General features: G+C 52.1%; 1 protein-coding gene across 2 annotated transcripts; it reads left to right on the top strand.

Annotated features, from left to right (window-relative positions):
- Positions 1 to 10,040: 10,040 nt before the first annotated feature.
- Positions 10,041 to 15,900, top strand: FOSB (FosB proto-oncogene, AP-1 transcription factor subunit). Of its 2 annotated transcripts, XM_063139951.1 has the most exons (5): positions 10,041 to 10,219; positions 13,021 to 13,332; positions 14,112 to 14,219; positions 15,418 to 15,702; positions 15,803 to 15,900. In XM_063139951.1, the coding sequence occupies exons 1-5, from the start codon at positions 10,088 to 10,090 to the stop codon at positions 15,866 to 15,868; spliced, it is 903 nt and encodes a 300-aa protein (XP_062996021.1). In that variant the 5' UTR covers positions 10,041 to 10,087; the 3' UTR covers positions 15,869 to 15,900. The 2 variants fall into 2 exon arrangements, with proteins under 2 accessions (XP_062996021.1, XP_062996020.1); XM_063139950.1 differs by having other exon boundaries at positions 15,418 to 15,900.
- The last annotated feature ends 528 nt before the right edge of the window (positions 15,901 to 16,428 follow it).

Below are 16,428 nucleotides of genomic sequence, written 5' to 3'. Positions count from 1 at the left end.
CAGGCAGGAACATTTTTAAAAAATTAAAATTATATATGCTTTATTAAAAAATTAATTAGGATGAAGTGTACATAAGGCAAACATTCTCCTGGTATTCCACAGTTGTGATGCCTTCCCTGGTTTAATCTCTGGCTGGGGGCATCTGGAGCCCTCCCATAGAACTTAATGAATGGGCTTGGGATGTATATGTGCTCATATGATGAGAGAAAGGCACTCTGTCCAAGCTTAGAGGCACTCTGTCCAAGCTTTTATTCATGGAGATTCCTTTCCACCCGTATAAACAGTGAAAGGAAGTTGGAACCTGGGAATTCTGGCTCTCCCTGCTCTAAACATTAGATACCACTGCCTCTAGAGAGTGGAAGATAGAAACCAGGCACCTGGAGTTGTCCTTCAGTAAACCCAATGGTCACCACATTTCCTTTCACACACAGGTAAAGAACCCAGGAATCCTGGTTTCCAGTCTTTGGAAGCCCAGGAAATCCAATACCATCCTGTTCCCTCTACACCCCACAAAAGTTTAGAACCTTTTTAGTTCCTCCCCGTAGTTCCCAGCCACCTCTATAACCCCCGCACCCCACTCCTTTCTCAGAAAACCTGGCCTTTTGTCTCACAGTCTTTCTTACTCTAACCATTAACTTCTGCTGCCTTGTATCAGTTGGAACCAGGAACCAGGTAGTTGTTATTATTATTATTATTATTATTATTATTATTATTATTATTATTTATTTATTTATTTATATAGCACCATCAATGTACATGGTGCTGTACAGATAACACAGTAAATAGCAGGACCCTGCCGCGTAGCTCACCTTATAACCACCATCACCAAACAGCCCCAAATTAAAACCCTACTTCCCCTCTTAAGAGAAACACACACACATAAAAAAGCCAAGTTCCTAATTTGCTCTGCATCCCCATCAGGTTACATAGTCTCAAAGGATGGATAGATGGATGAATGAATGAATGAAGAGGCACGTGGGTCAGCAGCCGGCAGAGTTCCAAAACGCCGGCTCAGCCCCCAATGCATGACTCAGCGCCCTGGAATGGATGCAACATTCTTGGCTAGTGACCTCAAAGTGCTGTGTCAGACACTTCGTTGGGGGTTCCACCTCCCTCCCCGTCAGCCAGCCAGAAATGTCTCCCTGTCCAGCTGTTCCATCTCCATCCTGAATTGAATCACTGGCTAGAAAACCAGAGGTTTCCCCCCACAGTCCTAACCAGGAGCCGTTTAATGAGGAGGCACGGCCCCTTCCTTTCTTTCTTCCTTTCTTTTTCTCCTTCCTTTCTTTGTGTTGTGCATCATTGCCGAGTGAGTCAGCATCAACAGAAATAGGTTAGCACTGTGAAGTAGCCCCTGCACACGATGTGCCAATTGTCAGTGGGTAGGAGGGGAGGGGCTGGAGGAACCCACCCCTGCTCAGAAAGGGCAGCTATTTATGATGAAGCAAAAGATAAAGAGATGGGGGGGGGGGGCAAAGGCAGGATGCTTCCTTTCGAACCCCACTTCTGCAGGGGAATAGGGGTTAGTAGGGGCACAACGGAGCAGTCTGGCTGGAAGGAATTCTCGGCTGTGCCAAGTGTGCGCATGTAAACACATCACAAGGCACAGAAATGGAGCTGGGCCAGGGGGACATCACAATGAATATCTTTATCCTACCACTTCTAATTTGCAAAACTTCGTTGCATTTTGCCTTCACAACAGCCCTGCAAGGTAGATCCCAGCTTAGGAACAGAGGCCAAACAATGACTTGTGCAAGGCTACACATGAGTCCATGGCTGTGGCAAAGCAATCTGAATCCAGGCCTCTCAGCCCTGGGGCCATCTTCTGGGTCTCCTGGCCCAACAGTGGGCTTCTTTTCAACAACAGCAGTCCTCTGTCACCAAGTACTAGAAGACTAAAATATTCATTTAGGGACAGCTACATCCATGCCTGCACACCTTGGCATTTCCCATTAATGGAGTTTCATTAGCAGAGCTGTCCAGAGCACCATCTGGTCATTCATTGCACGAATTTCAGTTATTGGAGGATGTGGACAAGGTGTTCAGTTGTGTTTGACCAACCAGGTGTATGTTTGAGCTTTGCCCATCGTGGCTTATTAAATCTAGCCAGGAGATGATGCCCACCTGGGTCCAGGAGGTTGAGTTCCTCCTTAAGCCCTCCTTGGCAGTGAAGCTGTCATAAACCAGTGCTTAGATGCTGCAAAACAGCGGATGAGGGTGACTGGAGACTCAGTCCAGACAAGGTGGAAGTACTGTTGGTCTGTAGTGCAGCTGCTGCGTTTCAACCTGCTCTGGATGGAGTTGCACTCCCCCAAAGCCCATATGTGCAACCCACATCCCACGGACTCATATGGACCTTGGAGGTGTTCAGTAGCTGCACAATCCACCACCAAATTTCCTTTTGGCACCAGGTGAAAACCTTTTTAGACATCCAGACCTTTTAAGTGTGTCCTGTAGGCTGTACACAAAAAGGGAGAGAAGTCTCTGAATGATATAGAAAGGATTATGATACAAAAGCCTGACGCATTTCAGCCTCTTCTAGGTCGCCTTGAGGGAGTTGTTATAATGGCTGCAGAAATTAACAACGAATTGTCTTGCAGGCTTTTGTATAATAAACCTTTCTATAGCATCCTGAGACTTCTCTCCTTGGATGCTCACCCACCTTGCACCCTTGTCTTATAGCCTGGGTTTCTCTGCTTGAAATTTGTATTTTAATTCTGTCTTAATTTTAAGATTTCTATTGCTTTATATTTTATTTTAATGTTGGGCTCATTTTGTGAGCTGTCCAGAGAACTTATATCATGGGGTGGATATTTAAATATAATAAAACAAACGAAGCATCCCTTGTGCAATGACCACCACCAAAACACAGCTAAACCCAACCTAAAAAACATATAGAGGCATTTATTCCAAAAGCTGGCAAGAACAGGACCAGCCCAGCTACCCAAACAATGCAAGCAGCCACACTCGGTGCCACTGTTTTAGGGCTATTGACCAAGCAGCAGTCCGTTCAAGGCAGGGCCCAGCATTCTCTGTGGTGCAAGGAATTCTGAAGAACACTTTGTGGACCAGGCAGAGTAGCTGCTTTTGGGCATCCCTAGATCCCCCGAGTACAAAGCTAGAATGAAATTTGAAAAAGCCAGCAAAAAGAGACAAAGGGATTCACTTTGTTAGCATAAAAAAAAACTGTTCTGAGTGGAAGAGCTCCCTGCAGAGAACAGTTTCACTAGTGGCCTACATGACAACAGTAAGATGTGTCAAATGAAAGCTACTTCTCACCAAAGGGAGATGGTGGCTGTAATATTGGATTTGAAATAGACAGCTGTAATGGATGGGGCAGCATAATACAAAATCTCTAAAGAACAAATTGACACCAAGTGTGTGTATGTGTCAAAAGATAGGTGCTAGGGTTCAAGCCTGCCTGGAAGCAATACCTCTGCCCTAGAATGTACACACAATGGCTTTCATGTGGCTGACAACTGAATCTATCAGTAATCTGTGTGTGTGTGTGTGTGTCTCACAGAGTCACTACAGTATGCTGAATTTTAAAAATCTCATATTGACTGCTTTTTTGGCTGTAGGGAAATGTATAGTATTAAATGGATACTGTTGTTTTTATACTGTTTTTATGCTTCTGATGGTTTTTTGAATCTTGTGTACTTTTTAGTGTTTACTATTTTTAATTGTTGTAAAACACCGAGAGAGCTTCGGCTGTGGGGCGGTATAGAAATGTAATAAATAAATAGTTTTCAAATGCCATATTGCACCAGCACCACCCCCTGGCCTGAGAAACCACCTGGGTCCAATCGGACGTAGTTTGCCGCAGGGCACCACTGGGTTTATCAGGGATGGGGGACCTGCGGCCCTCCAACTTATTGTTGGACTCCAACTCCCATAAGGCCCAGCCACCATGGCCAATGGGCAGAAGGTGATGGGAACTGTAGTACAGCATCTTTTCTGGGGGATCCAGGTTCCCATCCTCAGTATATATAACAAATTGCAAACCATAAACTTTTCTCAGTTCAGTGATCCGGAATCTCTAGGGATGTAAGACCCACCTGGACATGCCAGGGAACCTGGGACTTTCTACGGGCACAGCAGGTGTTTTACCACTGAGCTGCAGCCCTTCCACATTGGGCCTCAGTGGTGGAGGAGCAGACATGGTCAGAAAGAGGGGGCAGCTCTTCTGTCTGGACCACGTCCCTCAGCTGGGGCTGATCTTGCCTCTCAGACAGCAATGAGGCGGCAGCAGCAGCAGCAGGCAGACAGGGGGTGGCGTGGTGCTGGGGGAAACCAGCTGCTTAGAATAGCCCGGCCGGGCAGGGTCCTGTCTGATTGCTGGTGGGGTAGGCTGGCGGGGGCTATATTTGGTACCCGGGCAAAAGGGCCAGGCTAGGCTCCACCTTGTCATTATTCGTGTCTCGCCTGCCCGGTCACTGTCCCCGGGAAGATCAGCTTGTGGTGGCTGCCAGAAACCCTTTCGCTTGATGCATTATGTGGTTATGAGGCATGCCCAGAGGAATGCAAACAGTCAACCAAGTTAGAAGGTTCCTTGCCTCTGGGAAGAAACTCCACTCACACCCAGTGGCCCGGCAGAAACTGGAACCGGAAGTTCCTCTGAAATAGGGAATCTAAAGGTGCTTAATTTTTAAATGCCAAGTGTTGCGGAAAATACACTCTGCACATGCTCAAGGGGGGTCTGAAACCTGCCCCTGCTATGCTATCTGCCCTGGAGTTCCTCTTTGCTAATATCAAGTAAGTAAGGGGAGTAATCTGGCTTTAGTAACCCAGCAAAGGGTTGGGGGAGGCTCTGCATATGCTCAGAATCACTGTGTTCTTTATTCCTGCTCCTCAGGCTCCTTAGAACTTCAAGCAGGTTCTAATGCTTCATTATTAACTCAATTGCATTCCAAGGTCTAAAACCAGGTGAGGTTAACTCTGTGGGCATTCAGGATGGACAGTTAAAGAAGTCTATGCATGTTTACTCAGAAGTAAGTCCCAAGTAAGTGGGTACAAGGCTGCAGCCTTAAAATGAGCTTTCATTCTGCACTCGCGCGTGTGCACATACACCCACCCACACCCACACCCACCAATCCTCCCAAAGTTCCTACGCTTAGATCTCCAGGACTAAAAATGAACCAGGTGCGAAGAGAAATCCATTCCTAATGCACGCAGGCAATTAGCAGCAACAAAGGAGCAGGAGGACAGAGCTTAATTTAGAAGCGCTGCTTTGCCTTCCCTTGCTAGACTCCCTGTCCATAGGAACGCGACTCCAGTCTTTTGGGCTTCTGGGAACCCGTGAATGCCGGAGGAGATGCAATTAATAAACACCACGAGGATGAGGGAGGCGACATTGTCAGAATCACCTGGGCCTTGAGCACACCCACTCCAAAGAGAGAGCTACATTCAAAGCCAGTGGAGCAGGCATGAGATCCAAGATTATGAACTGAAGTTCCAGATGTCATCATTGTTTTCCATCACTTTGTCCCAACTCGGCTGGCATCCGCTTGGCAAGGTACCATGAATTTCCTGCTTCCCACCCACTGAGTACATAAGAATTGCACTGTTGGATCAGACGAGGGCAAATCCATACATGAATGTTTATCAAGCAAACAAACCCGAATCTTACAACGAGGGGCAGTATTTACATGCATTTATAAATAAAACAAATTAATATAAAACTTGGGTGGCTGTAACCAGTTGAGAGGCAGGGTGGCCTGGGACTCCGGAAATCCAGGTTCTAGTCCCCAGTCAACTGTAAGGTCACTTTGGGCCAGTCACTGACTCTCAGCCTAACCTACCTCACAGGATGGCTGTGAGGATAAAACAGAGAGGAAGAGGAGGACTGTGTGTGCCACCTTAGGCTCCTTGGAAGAAAAAAAGCCGGATATGAATGTCACAAAATAAACCAGTACCATGCATAGGTGTGCATGAGACAGCAGAGCTACTTTTCAATGGAGTTCACACATTCAGCGGCCAAGTGTACATGAATTGACTGTGTGACGTCCATGTGTCTGTGAACCAGGCCCAAAGACCCATCTAATCCAGCACTGCTCTGCAGGTAATTCAGAAACCCAAAACTGCCTGGCTGCAAAGATTTGGATAGGGAGGATTTAACAAAAGCAGAAGTTGCTGCCTTACAGTGGGAGAGACGAGTCTGTCCATCTAGCCCAGCCCTTATCTATCTATTCCAGCCTTTCCCAAACTGGCAACCTCCAGCTGTGTGGGTCTCTAACAGCCTTGCTGGTTGGGGATGATGGGAATTGGAGACCAACAAGCTGGAGGGTGCCAGATTGAGGAAGACGGATCTGTCCCGAATGGCAGCAATTCTCCAGGGCCTCAGACAGAAAGAGCATCTTTCCCTGCAAGTTGAGTCCTTTTCCCCCCAAACTGAAGCTGCATGCAGGGATTGAACCCGGAACCTTGCGCAGGGCCACAGCCACTGAGCCACGGTTCCTCTGCTTTCATAAGCATCCTTGGCCATTCTAAATATTATCGAAGGCAGACAGGGGTGGAGTTACTGGGAAGCCTCAAAGGTTTATTGGAGCTTCCACCAGCAGGCATGCTAATATTTTTTAATAATAATAATTAAGAACAAGACAAAAACCAGATGATCCCAGCTAGAGCTCAAAAGGATCCTCTTTCAGGCAGGCCAGTAACCACATGCAGTAAAAAAACAAGGGAGACTCCCCAATCCCAGATGTTACAGTACATCTGGAGTTGATCAGAAAGCTGTGGCTGAAGAAAATGAGACAGACCCTGTACAAGGATTACAGGGAGGGGAGAAGAGAAAGAGAGAGAGAGAGAGAGAGAGAGAGAGAACCTCGTACTTTCCCCCAACACTAGTAGGTTACATAAATTTCCCCTACGGCCTCTGTATCAGCTACTTACTGGGTGGAGATTTACAAAGTCATTACTATGGGAGGGGTGGATTAACTTTACCTGAAAACACCTGCTAAATGTCCCCACAAGCCAGGGAGGGGCTCAACAAAGGTCATATCTTGGCGCTTTCTCATATGATCAAAAGGGAGTTTGCTCCTCGGGCAGGGATTGCTCTCCTCTTTATTAGCAGTGAGGCTGTTCTCTTGACTGAAATCAATGTTTTCTGAGCAAGAGATGCTGAATGACATAGTTCATTCTCTCAGTGGTGGTAGGTTGCATCTAATATTTGTACGTTTTATTTACTGTTATGTTTATATCCCATATTTCTTTCCCCCGGAAAAGAACCCAAGGCAGATTACATGGTCCTCCTCTTTTTCCTCCCCATTTTATCCTCATCACAACTTTGTGAGGTAGATTAGGCTGAGAGTCACTGCGGGGTCCAAAGTCACCCAGTGGGCACCATGGCTGAGTGGGGACTAGAACCCAGATCTCCTGAGTCTCAGTCTAATACTCTAACCACCAGCAACACAGTGGCTCTCTCTAGGAGCTCTTCTAATCCGGGGAAGGCGCTCAGGAACAAGCATGTCAACCGTCTGTGTAACTTATGCATTCTGCAGATTGACCAAGGCTTCGACAGCAGAAACACACATATCAGCCAGAACACCCACTCCGCTGGCACTCTGACAACCCTCTAGATCAGTGGTTCTCAACCTGGGGCACTCCAGATGTGTTGGACTGCATCTCCCAGAATGCCCCAGCCAGCAGAGCTGGCTGGGGCATTCTGGGAGTTGTAGTCCAACACATCTGGAGCGCCCCAGGTTGAGAAAGGCTGCTCTGGATCTATTAACCTTGGGGGACAGACCGCAATCTTGTGAATTTAAAACCTCACCCAGAGGTGATCATCCCAAAGGAGCCAGGGAGGAGTCCTGTTATGACTTTTCTGGTGCAATCAATACGCTGAAGAAGCTGCATTTTCCACTTTATTCCAAATATCGCAATGTCTCCTGGAGAATTCCCAGCCGCAGTCTAGAACAGCCTTCTTCAACCCGGCACCCTCCAGATGTTTTAGACTACAACTCCCATCATGCCTGGCCATTATTATTATTATTATTATTATTATTATTATTTCTTGTCCGCCTCTTCATTTTGATCAAGGTGGGGAACAATAAACGCTTGCTGCATTGATGTAGTCCAAACATCTGGAGGGCACCAGGTTGGAGAAGGCTGGCCTAGCAAGTGAGGATTTTATCAAGAGCACATGGACTGAAGTCAAAAGGCTTGGGTTGCGGGTGTGTATGTGGGTGTGTGCGCCTGTGAGAACTTGCTCTTACATAACCCCATAGAAAGGTCAGATAAGGCAAGAAGAGGAAGGCCAGTGTGTGGGTTGGACCACAGAGAATATTTCTGCTTCCTCGTTTCCCCTCGACAGTTATCCCCATGGAATCCCCAGCAGAGGCCCTCCCCCACACCTGCAGTGGTGGGGTGGGGTGGAAGGGTCAGCTTCCAGGGCAGCATGAACCCCAGCACCTCCCTGCTTAGAAATTAACTCCTGTCATTGGGAGTTGCCTTGTACCGAGTCTCGCCATGGGTTTGTCTAGCATTGTGTTGTCCACACTGACTGGCAGCAGCTTTCCAGGTTTCCAGGCACACGGGTCTTTCTCTCCCAGCCAGACCTGGGGTTGCCGAGGATGGAGCTGCTGGGTGACCGTTTGGTTATGGAAACCATGTGCCCTGCCGTTGCGCTACAGCTCTTCCCTTTAGCATCTATCTAAAGGATTAAGAAAACTCTGGATCAGTTTGCCAACATATCATAAACGTTAAGGTGTGTGCGTGTGGCGGGGGCTGGGAGGCACGTAAAGTAAGCCAAATGATACATTGCCTATAGTTTTTGTACCACCTCTCAATCATATTCCCAGTCCGGAAGGTGAAATTGTATATTGCAAGTGCTAAGTGGAATTTGTTTAACACACACACACCCGCCACACATACACACACTATCCCCCCCCCCCTTCTAGGACCCTCATTACATCTTACAGTAGTGAGTTCCCTAAGTTAAGGGTTATGTGTGAATTATTTTCTTGGTGGTTCCAACCCGACAGCCAATCAATCAAAACGGCGGCAGCAGCAGCAGCAGCACTGGGCTGACAGCGTTAAAGCGCCTTGCATCTGGGTGTATGGGGAGGGGGGGTGTTGAACCCTTAGCCAGGCCGCTGAGGTGTGCGTGGGATTTGCATTTTCCTCCTCACCGAGATTTCAAACCATTTCTAGAATGGTAGTAAAAGTTTCTATTAATACCCGACAAAAGCCGCCGCCGCCGCCGCCGCCGCAGCAGCAGCGACTCGGCTGTGAGAAAGGGATTCCCTCTGACGTCATTGCTAGGATACCAAACAAACACAGAGAGACAAGACCATATATGGCTAATTGCGTCACAGGAACCCCAGCGGGCGGAGCGAGGGATCCCCGGTTGAAAAAGACCCCCTTGCCGGGGCCGCCCGGAGACCCTTTTCGGCCAGCCAAGGCGCCGGGACCCGAGGAACGCGCCGGCCGAGTTTGGGGCGCGGGGAGGGCCCCGGAGCCGCTTTTCGGGCACTGCTGGGGACTCCTCCTGGTGACGTGAGGAGGGGGGGGGCGCTTGTATAAAGAGGCGGCGCTGCTGAGCGGGTTCATTCATAAGGTTTGGGCTCGCGGAGGAAGGCAGGCAGGCAGGCAGGCAAGCAAGCAAGCAGGCGGGCAAGCAAGCAAGCAGGCGGGCAGGCAGGCGAGCGCGCAGCGGAGCAAGAGCAAGAGCGAGCCGGAGCCGGGGCCGAGCGCAGGAGGCGGGGACCCCACTACTGCTGCTGCTGCTGCTGCCCGCGGCGTCTTTTCTTCTGCCGGGCATCGCCGCGGATTACTGGATTTGGGACTCCTGGAAGCGGACTTTGGGCTGGCCTGACCGGTGGAATTTCGGCCTGCCGCTCCCTCGCCGTGACAGCATGCTGCTGTGAGAGGCAGCCGCCGAGGCGCCAGCCCAAGACGAGCGCGAGCGCCGGCCGCCGCCGTCTCCCCCCAGGCCCGGCAGCCGGAGGGGGAGGGAGAGAGGCCCGCGCGGCGCCCGGACCCGGCGCCGGCAAGGGAAGTCTGGGCCGGCCAGCCCTGCGCGCCCCTCACCTTGGCTTCCAGGCGCCCCCCGCGCGGCCGCGGCCTCCCCCCTGCGCCCCCGAGGGAGATGTATCAGGGCTTCCCCGGAGACTACGACTCCACCTCCCGGTGTAGCTCGTCCCCTTCGGCCGAGTCCCAGTACCTCTCCTCGGTGGATTCTTTCGGGAGCCCCACGGCCGCCGCTGCCGCCTCCTCACAGGTAAGGGTCGCGCTCGGGGATCGGGGGGGGAGGGGAGGGGAGGGGAGGGGGGCTGGCGGCGGCGGCGCGGCTGGCCCTTGCCGGCGCTCCTGGGCAGCTGCTCTCGCTGCGCCTGGCTCGCGCTGCTTGTGTGCACGGGGCGCGCTCGGCGTTGCGCTCGGTGGGGGGGTGGGTAGGTAGGTGGGGGAACTCCGGCCGTGCTTTCGGAGGAGCCCCTTCGAATCGCGGGTCGTTGCACGCGTCCCTTGCACAGCCCATGTGCCGTGGGGGGAGGGGAGGGGTCTTTGTTGGGGGACCCCCCCACACGCGCACCCCTCCCTCCCTCCCCCCCCGCCCTGCGCCCCTGCTGACCCCCTGGCGCGCCTCCCTTCCTTCCTCCCGCCCGCTCCTGGGCCACCCACCGGCTCCTCTCGCCTGCCTGCAGTCGCGGCGCCGCTTTCCGGGGCAAAACCTCCCGGCTCCCGCCACGCTCCGGCTCCGGCTCCGGCCGCGACCAGCGCCAGTCCCCACCACGGTCCGCACTCCCAAACTTTATTCTTTCCACCAGGAGGTCGGCAGCGCGCATGCGCAAGCGGGGGGGGAGGAGGAGGGCGCGAGCGAGACGGGGGGGAAAGGGGGGCGGGGTCGTGCGTAACGCATGACGTCCTGGAACCCTCCGTGCTGACGTGAAGCACGCACGGCGCGTTTCCCTCCACCTCCACCTCCTCCTCCTCTTCTTCCCCGAGGCGCGCGGGTTATTTTGGAACGCTGGTCCGCCCCCGTTGCTAAGGGGAGGGGCTGGCAGGAGCGCCGCGCTGATTGGCCGGGCCCGGGAGCCGAGGCCACGCCCCCTCCCCCGCCCCCTCTTCTGCCGGCTGCAGCGATGGTCGTGGTAGAAAGCTGCAGAGAAAAGGGGGAGGCTGAAAACGAGCCTTCTTGCGGGGGGGGGGGGGCTGCGCGCCATCCCATAATAGATAGAAGGGTTGCTCCAGCCCTCCAGAAGCAGAATGACGCCTGGTGTAGAGCAAGGGGCGCGGGAGACATCCCCCCGCCCCATATAACCGTAGCTCTCAGCAGGGTCACCCCATGGGTGGGACATGCGGGACAGATCAAAGGAAGCCCTTCTTCCTGCAGCGCGAGGTTAAACTACGGGATTCACAAGACGCAGCGACGGCCTCCCGTTTGGCTGGCTTTAAAAGGGGGCTGGATGAATTCCTGGAGGAGAAGGCCACCCGTGGCTGTTTGTCCTGGTGGCTATGTGCTCCCTCCAGTATGGGAGGCAGCACGCCTGGATACACCGGCTGCTGGGGAACATGGGAGTGTTGTTGCACCTGTGTCCTGCTCGTGGGTCCCTGGTCGACAGCAGGTTGGCCACTGTGTGAACAGAGTGTCGGACTGGATAGACCCTTGGTCTGATCCAGCAGGGCTCTTCTGGCGTTCAAAAGCATCAAGATGGTGCTATATAAATAAATAAATAAATAAATAATAATAATAATAATAATAATAATAAGCAACCATCTCGTGTTTCCTGTCTTTGGCACAAGAAAGCAATGTAGAGTTCAGAGAAGGGGGGGATCAGGGGGGATGCAGAGGCCACAAGCAATTGACAGTCTGCTCCTAAGGTGCAGGCAACAGTAGGAAATGTCTTAAAATCCCAAGGCTTGGCAGTGATGGTCTTGAGCATAATCCAGGTGTATTCGCCTCACCCCAGCGACCAATCACAAGTTGTTTGGAAGCAGGGGCAAAAGGCTTTTAGGACAGGTGAAGTTCTTTGAGGCAGGTGTGCCTTTCAGGGGGAAAATAATCTCCTTCAGACTGCACTCTGCACAACCCCACCTGCGTGAATTCCTTTCCTTGCTCTTGGGCCAGAAGGGCTGGCAAATCTTAGGGTGAGGTTTATTTTTGCAATTCATCCTATTCCCCTGAACATGTTCACTCGCTATCCATCCATGAGAAGCAAACAGGGGTTTAGCAGCCAGGCACGTAGCTGCCAAGATCTCCCTGCCTGTAAGCTATTTCTGAGCAATGTTGCTGGGGGGGGGGGGGGACCCTGAGGAGTTTTCTCTCCTGGATCTGATTGCGGTCAGCCCTTGCATCTCAGCTTCCGCAGACCTGTGGGCTTTGAGGCTGGAGCTTAAAAAAGGCCAAGGTTTTGAACAAGAGCTTTTCTCGGTATCCGCGTAGAACGCAAATTATATAAAGCCCCTGAAATTCAATGAGGGAGCAGATGGATTGTCCTAAAAATGTCCATTGCGCTTTGCAACCATTGAAGGCTGACACTTTTACCTTCATTTGGGCTCTTCAAAACACCTAATGCCACTCAATTATCAGTGGGGAGAGGAGCCCGATGCTGCTGCAAAGTGCTTGAGGAATCTTAGGCCTGCAATTCTCACCTGGACAGCAAATGGAATGTAAATAAAGCCTATGTGATGGTGGGTGGACAAAAACGTGCACAAACTCAAACAGAAACCAAAGTCGGTTTAATAAAATATCACCTGCGTTGCATCTCTTCGCCTATTGGCCCCATGATGACGAATATAGACTGCTGTATATTCGCAGGACAAAAGAGGCTGAAAAAGGACCGATTGGGCCCCAGTCCTTGGTGGTGAAGCATGAGGCAGCCCAATTGGAGCCCATTTTCGAGGCTTATATCGTGCAGCCCAGCCTCCCCCTAGCTGGGTTCTCAAGTGCATTTGGTTCTCACACATCTAGAAGTCCCCAGTTGGGCAAAGGCTGGCAGAGCCCATGAACAGTTGTGACTGATGTCTGGTGTGACTCTATGTTACCGTCTCTGAGCTTGTGGTGTCTTTGTATCTCTCAAGGAGTGCAGTGGCCTTGGGGAAATGCCCGGATCTTTCGTGCCAACTGTGACTGCTATATCAACTAGCCAAGATCTCCAGTGGTTGGTGCAGCCTACCTTAATCTCGTCCATGGCCCAGTCTCAGCCACAGCCAGGCCAGCAAATGCCACCGCAGCAGCAGCCACCCCCCACAGTGGACCCCTACGACCTGCCCGGCACCAGCTACTCCACGCCAGGACTGGGTGCTTATGCTGCTGGACCCTCAGCCGGCCCTGTGGCTGCTGCCCCACCACCTTCCACCAGGGCCCGGCCCCGTAGGACGCGGGAGGAAACGGTGAGCGGGGAGGATTGTAGGGCCTTTCTTCTGCTGTGGAACCTCCTCTGGGGCATCGGCAATGAGGTTACTAATTCAACTCATTTTGCACCCTAAATCTAACCCTACTAGTTGGGGATCCCCCAGCATGCTAGAACTTATGAGAGATCCCCCAGATCCCTTAATGACTGCATTTGGGGGTGGGGCGGGACCGTACCTGCCCTCTTGCATTCCGCATGCTTTCCTGGCTTGGTACTCCAGGTGTGGGGTGCAAGGAAAGTCTTGGGAACATAGTTTGTTTATTTATTTATTGCATAGTTAGAATTGCAACGAGGAATCTGCCGCTCTGCATCTCCCACCTGAAGCAAACTGGCTTTGACAATAACCAATCGACATTGGCTGCTTGAAGCTCCAATATTCGATGATTCAAATTCATCTTACTTGCATGTTGCTCCTCCCTAATGTTGGGACACACTAATTTATGGCACATGGAACCGTTGGGTTTCTAGTGACAGTGTGGAAAACCCAGTCCACGAATCCTCCCCGCCACAAGTAAGAGCATTATGGTGGTAGCAGCACAAATGTCCCTTATCTCACCCAGGTTGATTCTGACATTCCATCGCCCTGTTTTAAAGCTAAAGATGGATCAGCGCCTCCCAGCCCAATTAGGGAGGGGAGCGCTGGGTTTGCCCCATAATTCCCTCACAGCAGCAAAGTCCCTTGGGATGGGGCCATGTCTAGGGAGGCAGACTGTCTTCCCTTCGTCCCTTGCCCTAACCACGTCTTCCTTGTCCTTGCAGCTGACACCTGAGGAAGAAGAAAAACGCCGCGTCCGTCGGGAGCGAAACAAGCTAGCGGCAGCCAAATGCCGTAATCGCCGCCGAGAACTGACGGATCGCCTTCAAGCGGTGAGTATGCCCCTGTGTAAACTGTAACTCCTTGGCTGTTCCAGGATCTGAGCTTGAGAGGCGTCTGCATGACCGCTAGGGAACCCCGCAAGCTTTAAGCTGAGCAGGGATGGCTCTAGGCCATGTACCATCTGGCTCACTGGCCGGCCCTGCCGTTATGCGTGACGATGTGGCCCGCCTCCTGTGGCTTATTGCTGGGATTTTGAAGGACAGCAAACTGTCAGCCATTTAGTTTCTTAGAAAATGGTTAAAAGTACTCGGGGTGGGTGGGTGGGGGTGGGGGTGGCTCAGAAGCCCTCTTCGTTGCCACCCAGATCTCTAACATTGGCCCTGTCTCCCAAGAGCCCTGCCTAAGCTCCCTGTCAGGCATTAAGGGCAAAGGCAAAGACCACATTTTTCCAGCAAGGTTTTGGATCAAGTGTCTTATATGGCCCTGAGACTTTCTTGGTTTAGTTATGGCGCAGTGATCTGAATTTTAGAGCAATCTGTGCGTAATTTCTGTTTTTACATGGGCCTCTCTGGCTAATTTGCTGCACTTGAAGAAATTCCCAGTTTCTCCTGTGTTGTCCCACTTTTAAGCTTGCAATTCAGAGCTTATCTTCTCCTCCTGTCCGTCTCCTTCCCTGTAAGGCAGTTGCTGTTCCAGCCTGCCAACTTGTTGATGGTGGAGGAATGAGTGCCACAGAATCTGTAGACCAGAGTGGCTACGGTTGGCTAAAGGGAAAGAGGAGAAATTTAAGAACCCCTCCGAGTCCCCCAAATTGGGTAGGGAATTTGTGGGAACCCCTGCCCCCCGCCCCCACATCCTGCCCTCAGTGATAGGCTTGTGCCTCGCAGACTGTTGAATGACTTCGGCCCCCTGATGTTGATGGATTAGGGAGAGAAGACCCTGATTGATAAAGGAAAGATGGGGCTTCCACTTTTGGAGGGCGTCTAGCCCCTCCATATGCTCGGGAGGGGAGGACAGGCTGAGCCGAGCCTAGTGGGTGGCGGTTCAGTTGATGCTCCTCTTGGGTTGGTGGTTGGGTTGGTGCAACAAGACGAGGTGGCGTTGCCGTGATCCCGGCTGCCTCTCCCTTCAGGCCTGGCTCCAGCTAGCCAAGCAGAGCCCCACGATGCCTCAACTAACCCCCCCCCCCCGCGGTCCCCTTGCTGCCCTGGCCCCCGTACTGACTCCAGTGCTCCACCTCTTCCTCAGGAGACAGACCAGCTGGAGGAAGAGAAAGCCGAGCTGGAGTCGGAAATAGCTGAACTGCAGAAGGAAAGAGAGCGCCTGGAATTCGTCCTCGTAGCTCACAAGCCCAGCTGCAAAATCCCTTATGAGGACATACCAGAGCTGGGTGGCCAGCCCGGCACCTCGACCGAGGTGGGCTCTTTAGCCATGCCAGTCAAAGAGGACCCCTTTGGGCCAACGGCCTACTCATCGGTGCCCCTCCACTACCAGCAGAGCCTCGGCGGAGGCCAGGCTGTGGGCCCAGCGGAGGTAGCGTTTTCTAGTTCTTACTTTACACATGGTGAACAGCTGACCGAGCCGTACCCGGTTAACCCTTCATATACGTCTTCGTTTGTGTTCACCTACCCAGAGGGAACCACCTGCGGAGCCATGCACCAGCGGAACAGCAGCAGTGACCACTCCTCGGACTCCCTGAACTCTCCCTCGCTCCTTGCTTTGTGAAACTCAAAACCCAAACTCAGATTTTGTGTCTAAAGCGATAACACCCACATGTGCAAACTTCAGTGTGAGTGAAGGGGGCGAGAATGGAAATGGGCACATGCCCCCCGCCCAGCCATCTGGGAGCAGCAACCCTAAAAAACGCCAAAAAAACCCCACCCCAAAACAGCTGCCAGCGCTTGCTACACCACCGCCCCGACCGCCGCCGCCGCCTCTAGCCATGCGACGTGGTGTTCTTGTCGTCGTCGTCGTCGTCGTCGTCAGACTTTCAGGGGCGCAGCTCAAGGTGGAGAGTCTTTGCCGATGGTTGTCCGTTTTAACATTTCCGCGTTTTGGGCTTTGCCATTTTCAAATCAGGAGGAACCGGGACACTTCTGGGCTGCACGTTGGAGCTGCCGCCTTGGGAGAGTTCTGAGCCTGGCTTGCTTTCTTGAACACAGGGCCTCACCTGAATGGAAAAACCCTGGCTGAGCTGGACTGTGATGCTTGGCTACTTCTTGCCAGCGTTGTTGTAAGAAGCCGAGCAAAAGGGATGAC

The sequence above is a fragment of the Elgaria multicarinata genome, chromosome 13 (assembly GCF_023053635.1).
Source record: "Elgaria multicarinata webbii isolate HBS135686 ecotype San Diego chromosome 13, rElgMul1.1.pri, whole genome shotgun sequence".
Lineage (NCBI taxonomy): Eukaryota > Metazoa > Chordata > Lepidosauria > Squamata > Anguidae > Elgaria > Elgaria multicarinata.
Note: the sequence above shows the minus strand (reverse complement) of the source record. Positions and strands in the feature narration are given on the sequence as shown.

Excerpts from the sequence above, each read along its gene's own strand:
- FOSB (XM_063139950.1), top strand. The coding sequence starts at position 10,088 with ATGTATCAGGGCTTCCCCGGAGACTACGACTCCACCTCCCGGTGTAGC. Across the intron at positions 10,220-13,020 it reads CCGCTGCCGCCTCCTCACAG|GAGTGCAGTGGCCTTGGGGA; the intron begins GTAAGGGTCGCG and ends GTATCTCTCAAG. Across the intron at positions 13,333-14,111 it reads GTAGGACGCGGGAGGAAACG|CTGACACCTGAGGAAGAAGA; the intron begins GTGAGCGGGGAG and ends TTGTCCTTGCAG.